At 39.1% G+C, this 15,862-nt stretch overlaps 1 protein-coding gene across 3 annotated transcripts in view; it reads left to right on the top strand.

The window, feature by feature from the left end:
* Positions 1-15,093, top strand: part of Stag1 (stromal antigen 1) — a 324,334-nt gene extending 309,241 nt beyond the window's left edge. For 2 of the 3 annotated variants that reach the window (XM_041677068.1, XM_041677070.1), the window contains 6 exons: positions 3,493-3,698; positions 6,881-7,055; positions 8,959-9,069; positions 9,553-9,667; positions 12,937-13,017; positions 13,105-15,093. In XM_041677068.1, coding sequence (XP_041533002.1) covers positions 3,493-3,698; positions 6,881-7,055; positions 8,959-9,069; positions 9,553-9,667; positions 12,937-13,017; positions 13,105-13,128 — 712 coding nt within the window. In that variant the 3' untranslated portion in view covers positions 13,129-15,093. The remainder of the gene's footprint in view (positions 1-3,492; positions 3,699-6,880; positions 7,056-8,958; positions 9,070-9,552; positions 9,668-12,936; positions 13,018-13,104) is intronic. The other variant, XM_041677069.1, reaches the window with a different exon arrangement.
* Positions 15,094-15,862: the final 769 nt, after the last annotated feature.

Genomic DNA, 15,862 nt, shown 5'->3' with positions numbered 1-15,862 from the left:
TATCTTTTTATGCCATGTCATGATTCTAGTTTGTCATATCTATTTAGAATTCTAAATGTTTCTTGCATTTGGATGTCTGTTCTTTCTTGAGGTATTGGTAATTCTTGACCAAGTTTCAATAAGTAGATTACAAAAGCTTTTACATCTCAGCCCCTCTCCTACCTCATGAGTTCTTAAGGTCGTTTTCTTGGCTGTGTTTCCCATTTCTTGGATGATTTGGTCGTGTTCATTAGGTCTTTTTCTCATATGTGTCTGCATGTATTACTGTCATGACCTTCCTCCATCCCGAGGATACCGTCTTCTCTTCGGTCTTGTCTTTTGGTGATGGTTTCTGCTCTCTTCTTTGATTCATTTTTTTATTACCTGAATTTCTGTTTAGTCATAATGAGCAATAAATGAAATAGAAGGTGTCAAAGACCATGGGAGTATACAGCAGGTGACAACTAGTGTTTAGATGTCAACTCACCAGAAGAATAATTTCTCTGATGAAGGAGAATCCTGTTCAGGCAAAGCTAACAGGACCACTGACTCTGGAAACTATTGCTCCTGTTTGTAATTTTATATATGCCAGAGCAACTATGGTGTCTCACCAATACCTGTATTATAGTGTGTAATCTCAAGTGATGTGTATATGTATTTCATGATTACATATCAGTCTTATGGGCACATATATCCATGGATGGACAGGAAGATGACTTTTCATTAAGCTGTATAATTTTGATATGTAGCCGGTCAGTGGTGGCGCACGCCTTTAATCCCAGCACTCGGGAGGCAGAGGCAGGCAGATTTCTGTGAGTTCTAGGCCAGCCTGGTCTACAAGAGCTAGTGCCAGGACAGGCTCCAAAGCTACAGAGAAACCCTGTCTCGAAAAACTTAAAAAATAATAATAATAATAATTTTGATATATAAAAAATATATTAGAATATGTTTCATAACTAGATGTATTGTCTCATAAGGACTGTAAGATACTTAAAAGCCTGGCTTTGTTCATTTTACTCAGACTAAAACAAGAAAACAACAATTTCTCCCCAGTCTAAGACAAACTATATACAATTAGCTCATTTTTACCTCAGAGTAAGTTCAAACTAGACTGAATGTTTCTATAAACAGATCATAAGCTAAAATCTTTACAGATAAGCATAAGGACAAAGTCACAGATGTCTAACCAAGGTTATTAACACAAAGCAACCTAAGAGACTATACCAAGTCTTTGCTTGCTTAAGTCTGCTGATAAAGACCTGACTGACTTTCTTTCTTTTTTTTTTTAAACATTTTTATGATTTATTTAACTTTATTTTTTATGTGCATTGGTGTGAAGTGTCAGATCCCCTAGAACTGATCTTCAGACAGTTGTGAGCTGCCATGTGGGTGCTGGGAATTGAACCTGGGTCCTCTGGAAGAGCAGTCTGTGCTCTTAACCACTGAGCCATCTCTCCAGCCCCCTGACTGACTTTCTGTGCAGCTCTCTCTGCAGCTTCTCTGACCAGGCACTGTGCCCCTGGCCTCTGGTCGCAGTCTTACACCAGAAACCTTGAAACCTTATATTACTCTTATAAATGGCTGCCCCTTATCATTTTCTCAAGGAATGCACTATGACCATAAGAGGTAGCTTTGTAACTTTTTTATTATTGTCAAAAACCCACTGTTTTACATATTTATATGTAAAACAGAGAAGAAAGAAATAATTAGAACTAGGACGGAATTAAAAACTAGTAGGCATTGTTACTTGAATAGAATTGAAACTGTAGAGATAGACCTATAACAGAAATGTAGACAGGAAGAATAAAGAGCATGACTCAAACAGCACGTGTATGAATTTATTCCCTACTCAGACAGAAAAACTTCTTTAAGTTCAGTTTCGCTACACTGTGCACTTTCTCCTCAAACCCAGGATGTACCCTTGAGAGCTGGTCTCCCGCGCTTCAGTAAGAAAGTGTTGTAGTCTCAGTGTTTCTCTCCCAATGGTGAGGTCCCAATTACTGTGTTTACCTTAGTTCTGTTAATCTGCAGCAGAGCATTCTCACAAAGGTCTGTCATGTGAGGCTTCCTGCTGCTGTGGCCATGGTGGGACGCATAAGTTAGGAATCCCCTCAGCTTCAGACTCCCTTCCTCCTCTTCTGCTGTCATCTCCACAGCCTGTGCTGCTTTGAGTTTGTTGCTCCCATCAGGGTGCTCTGTGTTCACCATGCTCTTCATGGAGTCCCAAATCTTTGCCCAGTTATTCTCCCAGCTTTGAACTCCTGTACCCTATTTCTGGTTCTGAGTTCCTTGTCTTAATTTTGCATTTCTGACAACAGAAATTGCCTGTCCCCAGTTCCATCAGTTGTCTAATGACTAAGAGTTCTTGGGCACACTTCCCTGGAGGCAGAAAAATCTGAGATACCTTACACCTCTTTCTCTCCTTTCCCCTCCCCTCCCCCTCTCTCTCGGTGGATCTCCTATATTCCCAACTAGCCTCAAACTCTTTGTAGCCAAGGAACCATCTGATCCTCCTGTCTTTACCTCTTGGGTGTCGTTATTACAGGCCTGTGCTACTGTGCTATTTCTTCAGTCTTGGGGATCAAGTCCAGAGTTTCATGCATTGTGTCTCCTTTAAGTTCCTTGAGTTCTTTAATAAATTTTATGATTTTTCTCTTAAATTCTATGTCCTGGGTGTTCTCTTTAGAGAATGTGTCTGTAAGATTAGTATGTTTAATAGGAAACATGCTATCTTAGCTGTTTATGTTGTTTTTGCTTTTATAGCTTGACTTTGGCGTGTGGCCATATTTCTTTGGCTCTATGTGTAGTGCAAGAATCTGTTCTGCTGTAATTAACAGAGACTGCTACATTGCAGCTGCTGCATGACCAGAAGCAGGCAGAATAAAGCTGGTGGTGGGTGGGCCTTTGAACCCACTTTCCTCAACTGGTAAAGGCACTTCTTTCCTCTCCCATGCTTTTCTCCATCTGTTGTCATCTCTACACTCACAGGCCTACCTCCAGACCCAAAGATAGTTTGGGAGCCATCTTTGCCTGGTCCAGTTAAACAGCCCACCTTCCTAGAGCAGTTTCCACAATGCAAAGCCATACTAGTTGGTAAATGCAAAGACAGCAAGGTGTGGCTCTTCTTACCAAGACTTACTAGACTTCTTTGGATCAATATTTTTGTTTGTCATATCATCTTAGGACAATTTGCAGATGTCAAATTATTGCCTTGAAATTTTTCCCAGTTAAAAGGTTGTTAAGCTAGGGAAAGGATATGCCAGATTCCTCGCTCTAATTTTTCTGAAATCCTGCCCTGCCCTCATTTGAATACCTTTAAAGAAACTCGGAATCTTTTGAGGCAAACTAGCAAAGGAAAATATAGGAAAATGCCATGTGTATACACACACTCACTCACACATGCACCCTCACTGGCATATACTTCCCTTTCAATGGACTGCAGGAATGTGAAACACAACTGTGGATACGTAAGCGCTGACATGAAAGTCACTGCTGTTCTTTGTATGTTTGCAGTCATTCGTATCTAGAGAAATTCCTCACTGAGCAGATGATGGAAAGGAGAGAGGATGTGTGGCTTCCACTCATTTCCTATAGAAATTCATTAGTCACTGGGGGCGAAGATGATAGAATGTCTGTGAACAGTGGAAGTAGCAGCAGTAAAACTTCCTCAGTAAGAAGTAAAAAAGGAAGACCCCCACTGCACAGAAAGCGAGTAGAAGGTAAGTTCTGGTCTACATTCTGAGGCAAGTTACTTACTTTGCCTGGCTTACAGAAAATAAGTAACAAGTGATTTATTGAAACAAGATGCTATAAGACACATGATGTCATTATGTATTTGCTACCAACTGAAATATCCAAGGACAAAGGTTGGCTATGCAGAGTGAGGCAGAAAAGAAATGTGATGGAACAGAGAACACAGAAGACAGAGAAAAGGACAAAGCAATTATACACACCTATAAAGTTGATCTCTAACTATATGACTCTTAACACATTAAATTTTAAAATAAGAGTAAGTATTATATTAAAATACATCTTAAAATATGCAAAATCAAGTTTAAGAAATAAAATGACCTCAAGCTGGATGTGGTGGTGTATGATTGCAATCCCAGCATTTGAGAGGAGATGGAGTTCAGGGCCATCCTCAGCTATGTAACAAGCTTGAGGCTAGCCTGACCTACATGAGTGCATTTCCCCCTCCAAATACACACAGACTCATCGTATTCATAGAGGGTTGTTGGTAATTTGAGAGTATACTTCTGCAACAAATTAAACATACTAGACTACCTTTACAGTTCTGTCATTGCCTGAGTAATTTATCTTTATGCCATAAAACAGTGATGGCCAACCCTGATTGATAGTATACCTTCTTAGACTGTAGGGAATAGGGACTCGAATTATCATGAAAATCTGAGTAATGGGTATTCTCATATTTAAAAAAAAAGACTAAAAATTGCACTGTTAAATATTTCTCTGAAGTTGACTGAGGGGGTGCTTCAAAGTAAACGTGCTTATTTTCCAAGTAGCTGCTTCCTTCCCCATGCTTCTCCTGATGAGATCTCATAACTTCTCTTCAGTTACCAGCACCGTACCCCTGCTCCCCAAAGAACAGTGACACCACAGGTTTGCCAAACTCAGTGGCACGCTTAGTTTTAATGCCTTTCCTTATTGGAGAAGTATTGACTATTGATAAAGCACAAACTTTAAAATCAGTTTCCTATTTCAAACCTGGCTTTTGTTTTGAACATGTTATTTAGCCCTCTCTGAGTTTTAATAATTAATTGAATGAAAGATATCAAGTATCTAGAGTACTTTGCCTCTCAGTTACTATGAATATACAAGTAAACATAGTATGCACTGTTACTGAGCATTGTACTTGGCCTGTGAGTAGCAGGTAAATGTTGGCTATGTTCAGGATGTTCCCAAGATTTCACAGTAATACCAGTCAGAAGATTAATGAACGTTATTGAGTCTAACAAAGTCTCAGCATCCTTTGAGATGTCCTTTCACATTTCAGCTTTGATACTTTTAGTTAAATATATGTATCTTAAATCCTGTCTTTATACTTGAAGAACCTGGACTTTCCTCCAAAGAATGATTCTGGTTGCTTTACTTTGAAAATACCTTTTACAACAACCTCTGTCAAGGCTCTCCATGTCTACAACATGCTTTTCCCGTACATACTTTTCTCTACTATAATCTTTTTTTGGTTTTTTGAGACAGGGTTTTGGACTCTTTGTAGACCAGGCTAGCCTTGACCTGTCTCTGCCTCCCATGTGCTGGGATTAAGGGCACGCGCCACCACTATCTGGCTCAACTATTGTCTTATTAGGTAACATGTACTAAATTCTTACATGTTTTTCATGTATTTTATCATTTGCAAATGTTGTATTAATCAACTTGTTTCCACACTATTATCCATATTTTATAAAGAACTAAGCCTTACAGAATTTAAGAATCTTTTTTTGTTTCTGTTGAGCTTTATATTTTGAATTTAAGAAGTTAAATTGCCGCATATAACTCATATAACTCACTAATACACAGTCAAACTATCGTTTTTAAGACTATCTACATGTGGACTGGGTAGCCACTTTGGTAATTGTTAAATGGTAAAAGAAAACTTGGCTATGTGGATGTGAAGGTTCGAGATTGTCAACATAGGTTGTGAGCTGAGCCCCTGGATGGCCATTTCATCTATTCTGAGCTGAGATGAAGGTTTTCACTGTCAGAGCTCCTCTCACTGGAGAGTCTCTAAAGGTTAGGAGATGGTTTCAAGGAGAGCAAGCTCCTGAGGGTAATTCAGTCTTAAGTGGGCACTTTCACAAAAAAAAAAAAAAAAAAAAAAAAAAAACGGGACTAATGCTTTCTGCATTATTTTATCAGGATGGCTTAGGTATGCAAATGCTGTCTGTCAGCTCCAGTCTGCAAAGCAGCCTCAGGAGGGAGGAACATGACACCTCACTTGCTAGTGTAAGACAGTACATAATTTAGTTTCGAGTAAGCAGGATTGATTATATTTCCTCAGTTAAATGCAAGTGTAATTAAAAACTGGATAGTCAGGTTCCCCAGAGAGACTTAAAAACATGAAAACTATGGGCTTTTCTTTCTCCATGCGTACAGCCTGGAAGAAGGAGCAGCTTCTCCAGTGCTCATTGTCTACTGGTATTAACAGCATTTGCTGATTTCTCTGTAGAAGCCAGTCTTAAGTGCTGCCACCTGGGACACCTTGTAGGCTCAGGCAGTTGGTACAAAAGCAAAAGAAGGTTGCTGAGGACCCTGGTTAACATTACTCTTCACCTCTAGGGTAAATAAATCCTCAGAGATAAGGAGACAGGAGGCAGTATGGTATTTGATGCCTATGATAAACTAATAACCTCATTTAATCCCTGTAGTTTCTAAGTAGTATCCTCATTTTAGGTATGAGAAAACCAAACTTTGTAAGAAGCCATTAACATAATACAAAGTCAAAGGAGAGAGTTGTGGGACTGGAATGTAAACTCCTGCTCCAGCCAGGCATTGGCCATGATAGCTCAGGCTATAATTCCAACACGTGGGAGGCTAAAGCAGGAAGATCTGGAGTTCAAGCCCAGTCTAAGTTACATGAAACCTGTTTCAGAAAGAAGATACCACAAAAACTGAAACATAAGCTGTATATATAAAAGTGTTAGCACATGTCTGTATTCCCAGTACTTGGATATGGTGCAGGAGGATGGGGAGTTCAAGGTCCTTATTTCATGGTGAATTTGAAGCCAGCCTGTGCTACATGAGACTATTTAAAACACAAAACAATAAAATGAAATAAACTAGGTGGTCTAACTGTAGAGTCACGCTTTTCAAGTGTTATAACTGCCACCAGAGTTTGCTCCATCTCTGATATTTTGAGACTTTAATTGAAATTTTGCAGATGAAAGTATGGATAACACGTGGCTAAATAGGACTGATACCATGATTCAGACTCCTGGAGCCCTGCCAACCCCACAGCTCACCTCCACTGTGCTTAGAGAGAACAGCCGCCCCATGGGAGAACAGATTCAGGAACCTGAGTCTGAACATGGTTCTGAACCAGACTTTTTACACAAGTAAGTACTAGAAATTCATTTTCTTGGCATAAAACTTCTGTTAAAGTAAAACTAAGAAAAACTGAGCACATCGCTAGGGAGATCTTGCAGAAGTGAAGCTACAAATGGAGACAAGCTATATAAAAGTCTGCTGGCAGTGCTGTGGACATCCTTTCCTCAGAGTTCACACTTGTTTTGATATAATGGGACAAGCATTTCTTCACCGACTAAAACTGCAGGAATATGTTAGAATAGAAAAAATTTTAAACCTTTGAGAGCTTTTGAAGAAACTTTAATGTCAGTTAGTGCTACTAAATAACATTTTCTGTATATGTGGTCGAAACATCTTGCCTTGTCCCATGTGTTGCTACTAAAAGTATGTTTTTTCCCTTAGTTCTTTAATAATTATATTTTCCTCAAAGAAAAGTTCACAGACCTTTGGATGAACAGCGTCTCACCAAGTGCACTCATTTTGCTTATGCATGCACTGGGTACATCTGTTTCTTTAATGTGTGTTATTTCCTTGACAGGAGCCTGTAAGAGCTTTCTTAGGCTGTCTGTAATGGAACCTCAGATTGTGCCGCCTTTATCATCCATTTGATGATTTTAATTTAAAGCTAGTCATGCTGGCATACTCCCGTAATCCCAGTACTTGGTAGAGGCAGGAGCTCAGAACTAACCTGAGTACACAGTGAGTTTGGAACCAGCTTGGCACTACATGAGACTTTGTCTCAAAAGAGAAACAAAAGCTCTGTGTTGCCTTTGTTCTTTACATGGGAAACTGATGTGAATTGCACTGATGGGTAAGAGAAAATTCCTGTGAAATTAATATGTTGAAAATAGAGACAATTTTAGAAGTATTTTAGATCCTGGGTTTTCATAAGGCAACCTGACACCAAAGAATCTTTCTTTCAAAAACCTGAAAGGATAATTTCTGTCAATAATTGAATAGCTGAGCCTGTTTACATTGTTAGGCATCAAGAGTTTTGCCTATGTCCAGCCTTGCATAGATAAGGATGCAAGTATGCCTACTAACCTTCCTCCATGGGAGCTCTTCCTGAAGCAACCTGCCTTGCTATCCTGACTTTACCGTTTATCAGGCCCATTGGCCATGGACTGTCTTCTGTTCCCTGCCCCGTCCATAGGTTTCTTATCACAGTGGTGATGCCCAAAGGATACAAAAACAGCTACTTAGAATTTCATGTGACAGGTTTTTATCTGCAGAACGACTAAAATTTACTAACTATAAAATGGGGTGGAAGTAATGCCATTTCTCGTGTTCTTTTAAATATATAATATAGGTGAAGATTTCACTCCATAGCATTAAGAAACTATGTGTCATAAGGACTTCTAAGTACTAAGAAGAGATGTGTTACAGCTTTTTTGTTTGTTTGTTTGTTTGTTTTGTTTTGGTTATTTAAGACAGGGTTTCTCTGTAGCTCTGGACCCTGTCCTGGACCTCACTCTGTAGACCAGGCTGGCCTTGAACTCACAGAGACCCACTTGTCTCTGCCTCCTAAGTACTGGGATTAAAGGCTTACGTCACCACGGCCCAGCATTACATCCTTTTTTTAATGCTACAGAGTTTTCAACTCATTATGTGTGTTCCTTAGGAGCTTGCTGCCTAACTGTGTATAGATGTGAATGGTATATAGTAGCTTGAAACAAGTCTGAGAATGCCCTTATTTGGCAAAAGTTATGGGCATGAAGCTAACACATAGTCTAAGGATTAATAGCACCCCAGCCTCTAAATGTGGACACTTAGAGATATTTGGAAGCAGTTGACTTTGTTATTTGCAAAGCAATGGAATAAATCTAAGTCCCTTACATGAAGATTTAGCCAGCCAACTGTAGCTTAATTAGCATGAAGCTAATTCCCTGTATACATTATCTGTTGCACAAATTAAATATAGTATTCTTTCAGTCCCCAGATGCAGATCTCATGGTTAGGCCAGCCGAAGTTAGAAGACTTGAATCGAAAGGACAGAACAGGAATGAACTACATGAAAGTGAGAGCTGGAGTAAGGCATGCTGTGTAAGTGTCAATTTGAGCATCACGAGGACACAGCAGCTGCATGGTCCTGGTCGTTTGGGTGTCTCTGCTTCTTAGTAGTAGAAATGGGTTCTGATATTCTACAGCACAGCATGACAGTAGAGGGCAGAGCACTTGAAGCTTTCTGCACTCAGACCCTAGTGCTGCCACTCTCCAGATTTATAAACACAGCCAAGCTCTGAAACACCTGTGGCTTAATTGAGATATGATTGAACAGAACTTAGAGGGAGTTGATAACACAGCTTAGATACTTCATTATGTTTATGTATTTTCTTTTTAAAGTTAATTTTACTTTCTGTTAAGTTGAATGGAAATTTGAACCAAAGAAATAATCCTTTTGTTGAGAATAATCCTAATTTTTTTTTTAGTTCAGTGCCACAGTATAGTTTATAAGTCACAATTAGAAAGCTGCTCCAGGCTGGGCAAGTCTCAACAGCTTTCTGACCACCTTTTTGTTTTTACCAGTCGGGGTCTAATGGAGGAAGATGCTGAGCCCATCTTTGAAGATGTGATGATGTCATCACGGAGTCAGTTAGAAGACATGAATGAAGAATTTGAAGACACCATGGTTATTGATTTGGTAAAGAAATTACTGGAATTTTTGTTTGTTTGGGGGGGGTTTGTTTTTGTACAGTATATAAGGGCATTGGAGTTAAAAATTATATTCTTGCTGTAGGAGAGGACCTTGATGAGGCCTGGTGGCCATCAGTGGGCGTCAAGATGAGCTTATGTGGTTCTCAGGGCTGCTTTTAAGCAATCATTTTGGGTTCTAGCCAAAAAAAACCTAGGTTTTTTTTTTCTTTCAAAAAGATCTTTTGGCACAGCATATATATTTGGCATGCTGTATTTTAAATTGGAACCTGATAGTATATACTGTGTTCCAACATGTGATACTCAAATATAGAATGTGGAACTTGTATTCTCAGTTTACAAAGAACATCTTTGAGATAAGATTAATTAGACTAGCTAAAAGAGACACAAAGAAAGTTTTTCATGAATGGTAACACTTGAAGCTGTGGTTATTACAGTTTTATTTCATGGCGCAACATGTTGGTACATACCTGCAGCACCCAGGAAGAGATTGGAATTTGAGACAAGAGGATTATAAGTTTAAGACCAGCCTGAACTACATACTAAGATCCTGCCTCAAAATATAAACCACTGGGACTGTGGTCAGTGGTATATGTGTGTAGCATGCCCACGGACCCTTGGTTTAACCTTTAATACCAAAAGCAAGTAAAAACAAAATTGTCATTGGTAATAGGTGGCATTAAAATGTAGTTATGGCTGAAATGACATGAAGGAAAAAGGGCTAATAGATTTGGTAAAATAAACCTGACTAAATGTTTGGCAGTTGTCAACCCTAGGCGGCTGGCAGATGAATATTAATGTTCATTATGCTGATTTCCCGGTGTTGGCCACCAGCTGTCATAACACATACCAGTCTTGAGTGGCTTAAACTGCCAGAAGTCAAGTGAAGCAGAATTGATTTTTTGAGCACTCCTTTGCATTAGTTGGCTGGCTTCTTCTAGTGTCTTTATGGGCTGGCAAGATGGCTCAGCAGCTAAATCTGCTTCCTGCTGCGCTTGATCCTCACAACTCCCATGGTAGAAGGAGAGAAGGACCCCACTGTCTTTCATGGTCCTTCCTGGAAGGTTGCCCAAAGACTCCAGTCATTTGACTTGAAGCTCTCATCTGTCTTGCTGCAGTTTCTTACTACATTAAACCCTTTTTAAAAACCTTCTATCTAAGACCAGGCTCAAAAAGCTGAAGGTGCTGTAGACACCAAGTGAAATGTGTGTTTTATAACTGTGTACTTCTGGTGACTTTACAGTTTGAAATACTATTTTTTTTTGTCAAGTTTTATAAAAATGCAGAATTTTGTTTCCTTTTTTTTTTAAAAGCTATATTGTTAACACAGAGAACACTTCATTGTTTTGGGGGGTGTAGAAGGAGCGGCGGGCTGCATTCCTGCCCAGCTCCCGCATGGCTAACTTTATACCCAAAATAACAACACACAAACTGTGTCCTTTTAAACACTGCCTGGCCTGGCCCCATTAGTTTCAGCCTCTTATTGGCTAACTCTCACATCTTGATTAACCCATTTCTATTAATCTGTGTAGCACCACGAGGTGGTGTCTTACCAGGAAGGATCTTAACCTGCATCCGTCTGGGAGAGGAGGAGAGGAGAGCTATGGTGTCTGCCTGGAAAGGAGAGGCATGGCATCTGGCTGACTCGGCTTCTTTCTCCCAGCATTCTGTTCAGTCTACTCCGCCTAATTTTCTGTCCTATTAAAGGGCCAAGGCGGTTTTTTTATTAACCAATGAAAGTAACACATAGACAGATGACCCTTCTCCATCAGGGGGAGCAAGGAACATGTGTCACTAGCAATGTCTCCCAAGCTGGATGGATGATGGTTCATGATGGAAAACATCTTTCCCTGATAATTTTGAAAGACTCCTCTTGGCTACCAGGAGAGACGTCCTAGTATTGACATATGTGGCCACCATGGCACAACATGTCTTGTGTGGGAAAAGTAAATTCATTTTTATATCTTTCTCCCCCTATACCATCAACATTGACTTAACTCCCTTAACACCAGAGACCTTTTGGAACCTGACCCCCAAAATTGGTTTTTCCAGTCTGTTGGGCAATCTGGATTTTGCAGTGATATTATTGAATGTCCTCAAAAGCGCAGCAGTTCCTTTTATAGAAGATTGTGGATCTTCAGATTAATAATTCTGCCATTTTCATTTCATTTCCTGAAAGTCAGGGTCAGCTTGTGAAAAATTGAAAAACATCCTCAATGTGAAATGTCAGCCCTCACTCTGAACTCCTCCCCTTTTTCAGAGCATCGAATCAGGTTTAATACTGGCTTTCTGAAGGGAGTTTGAAAGTTCTTCTATACTGTTAATGATTGTCTGCCCAAGTTCTGCCTGGAAAACCATGATTGTTTATGAAAAGTGTCTTTAATAAAGCTGGATACAGTTTGGCTTGGGGTGGGGAGGACCTTGTACCTAAATAAGACTCCCATTCTGAAGTTCCAGGAGTAAGCACTTCAGCATGTAAATCAAAGATGACATATTGTAGCACATATTATTCTGCCTTACGTTTTTAATTTTCAACATGAAAAGTTTTGGTATAACTTTGATAGAAGTTTCTCACCCTGTTCCCTCCCCAAAAGCATTCCATCTACGTACTTTGGAGAATTCACTGACATTCAACATGTAATTCATCATTTTTGTAATTACTCTGTCTTCAAAGGAAAGGTATTTTCCATGTTATAAGTCCAAATTACATTTTTTTTGTACACAGGTTTTTTTTTTCACTAAAATTTTAAGTTTTGGGGCCCGTGAGATGGCTACATGAGAGGCACTCTTGCTCACCTTCCAGAGGACCTGTGTTCAGTTCCAATAATTCATATTGGAGGACTCACGCCTGCCAGTGATTCTAGCACTAGATGGGTCCAGCAACCTCTTCTGGCTTCCTGGGCACAAATCCACACAGAGATAAAAAATTTGAAAGAAAAAAAAAAAAAAACAGGAGTAGTAGCACATGCCTTTAGTCACAGCACTCATAGGCAGAGGCAGGGAAAACTCTGTTGATATGAAGCCAGCTTGGTCTACAACAGCAAACTTCAGGTCAGCAGTGAGTGAGGGCTAAAAACAAAGTATTCATTGAAAGTCTTTTTCTCTTTCAATAATTCAAATACTACTGCATTTTTAAATCTATGCTTTTACATAAAAGCCAGTTTAAATTTGACTCTTAATTGTTCCTATATGTTAATATACTATAAAAAATTAGCTTTTGTTACAGTTCATTTCACCAGAAAATGATTCTCTTTTCAGCCCCCATCAAGAAATCGACGAGAAAGAGCTGAGCTGAGGCCAGACTTCTTTGATTCTGCAGCTATCATAGAAGATGATTCAGTAAATATCAGATCATTACTGCTTTTTACTTATACTTCCTTGGCCCTGGGGATACATAAAATAATTGTTTTTTTTTTTTTTCCCTAGGGATTTGGAATGCCTATGTTCTGAAGTCTGAAGAAAATTTACAAATCTGGAACTCTATTATTTAGAGCTAGAGGCCTATATACTGTGATAGCTTGTATGGGGGAAGAAACACTTTTGATGTGATCTGATCTGTTTTGTAATCAAATGATTAAAGGTTGGTCCCTTTTGCAGTGACAGAGCAGCATGTCAGTAACCCACGGAAATGTTGGTGAATGTCACCTCGGAAAGACTGACCAAAAAATTCATTTGTACTCTAATGTTGGACTTATCTCAGTACAGATGTGTGTGTGCTTTTCTGAAAGGAGGAAGATATTTTAAATTTTTAAAACAACTGTCAAAATAAACACTGTTATACACCTGTTTTATGAAAATTCAGCATTGAGTAAAAAAATATTTTTAACTTTATTTTCCTGTTGTACAATTTAAAAACCGTTTTAACATTTTGCCTTTTTATGTTTTAAAAGCTAACCATTTTTATTAAATATGAGTAAGCAGCTCGTTCTAATCGCCGAAGAGTGTTTTTGGAGCTCACTGGATTTGGTTGACCATATAAAACAGAAACATTGATGGAACAGAGCATGGACAAACTAAAATAGAGTTCTAACATCGTGCGTCTCTGCCAAAAACCACACACCCTCTATGGATGGATGTGAATTCCCAGATTTTATATACTCTTGAATAAAAAGGTTTATTTTTATTTATAAGTGGGCATAAAATAAATGTCCATGCAGCCATTTTTCCAACAGATGCTGTACACCGTTCATTTTATATAGAATAGGGAGATTCAAATACAGTGCATTTTCTATTGGTCTTTGTTCTGTGCATTTTTAGCAACTTCTACCAGCAAATAAAGTATTCTCAGTAAAACAAAAATGGTTCTCAAGTCATCGGTCTTGGTGTTTCTAACCACTTGTTTCATGCCCTGCCAAAGTCAGCTTACACAGAATTCCATTTCCGTGAAGTTTCTTTGCCATTCAGAAGTAATTTGAAGACATGTAGCTGTCTTCTTCCCATGCATTGAGTATATCCTGAACCCACTAATTTTGTGAATTTGTTTACCAATCATAGAAGTATGTGCTGCATAGAAGTCTGTGCTTAGAGGGTTACCTTGAAATACAACTACATTTCAGTGCTAAGTGTGCATATTAAGAAAAATTCTTTTGGAGAAAGAAATTCTGAATCTTCAGGACAGTCTTCAGTGGTTTAGAGTTACAATCTGCTTACTTTTATGACTTGCTATTGTTTTTAAAAGCCCACTTAATTTTTTCCTGATTTTAATGTAAGCCTCCAAATTTCCAAACCAGTCCATCCACAGCTGTTTCTGGGCCGGTTTTTAAAGTAGCTGCAACAGAATCAAGAGGCTTTCCCTTTTTACCAAAAATGAAGTGCAGTTTTTAAAAAGTATGTGAACTCTGATTTATCTTTCGTGTGGGAAAGCAAAACATGATTTTATTCATCCTTTTAGTAGACAAGGTTTTTCTCAACATTTGTACAGTTTGGAGGAAAAAAACAAAAACCAAAAAAAAAAAAAGAGAGAGAACTTGGTCACCAAAAATGTTTTACCCACTGTCTCAGCAAGTCCTAGGCTCCAGTTAAGAGATCTGGGGCCTTGCTCTCTCCTAGAAATGTGGGCTCACTGGAACTGAGGGGGCAGGGATGAATGGACTGTTCACCACAGCCCTGCCTGACTGTGGTTCTGGCCAGGGACCCATCTGTGAGGGGCCCTGGAATAAGCACAGACTAATCCTCTGTTTGATTGACACATGCTGATTTAGAATTACAGACTACCATGCACCAACAAGGCTTCATCTCCAATGGGTTTCCAAGTTCAGTTTGAAGTCAATCAAATTTTTGTATTTTCAGTGTCTCCTTGATTGATTTTGCTAGTAATTCTGTAAATTGTACATTTGCAATATGAAGTTTTTTTTTTCCTTTTGTACAATTTGAAACTGATGCTTCACCTTTCCTTTAATAAACTATTCAAAATCAGGCTTGTGGGAGTCATCCTGTTGTTGCTCCTGGGCAAGGTTTTAGGAGACTTTCCTTCCCTGTGCGCCCTTGAGAGTTTGTTCTTTCAGATCATTTGTCACACACAGCAAAGACTTTCGTGTTAGTGTTTTTAGTAGGTTTTGTTTTGAGACAGGGTCTCACTTCAGACCAGGCTAGCCTCAAACTCACAGATCTGCTCCCAGATACTGGGAGTAAACATTTACCACCACACTAGGCTAAGATGTTTTATTTTTAAGAAAAAAAAATGAGAATTGTTCACAAGTTTTTAATTGCTCAGGTTTTTAATTGCTATAAAGAATGATAAGGCCAAGTCCTCTTTCCTCCTCCCTAAGTTCCTGTGACGTTGCTCCTAGCAGCAGCCCTTCGGCAATTTCCAAAATTCTGCATTCCTACAAAAGTGAAAGTTTCTTTTACCATTGGTGCCAGACCTCACTCTAAAGCAAAGTAACAACCTAAATTGTTTATGACATGGCCATGTCCTTTGTTCAAAGGTCATTAAGTAGCCAAAATGCCAATGTAGAAAAGGTAAGGACATGGGAGATAGATATATCAACAAGGCAACCAAGAAGGGGATCTATGTTTAGACATCTGGAACAGATGAATCTGAGCTTTGACTTGAGTGGTCTGCCACTCTGTCTTGGCACCCAGGTGAGAGTCTATCATTCACAGAACAGTATATGTATTATTTACAGACATGTCAGACTCATCACTAAAGCTGGGTCTAAAACTGAAGATCCATGAAATGCAA

Source organism: Microtus oregoni, unplaced genomic scaffold (assembly GCF_018167655.1).
Source record: "Microtus oregoni isolate MIOR12 unplaced genomic scaffold, Mior012 000028F_ref0000031, whole genome shotgun sequence".
Lineage (NCBI taxonomy): Eukaryota > Metazoa > Chordata > Mammalia > Rodentia > Cricetidae > Microtus > Microtus oregoni.
This window is presented reverse-complemented; position numbering and strand designations above follow the sequence as displayed.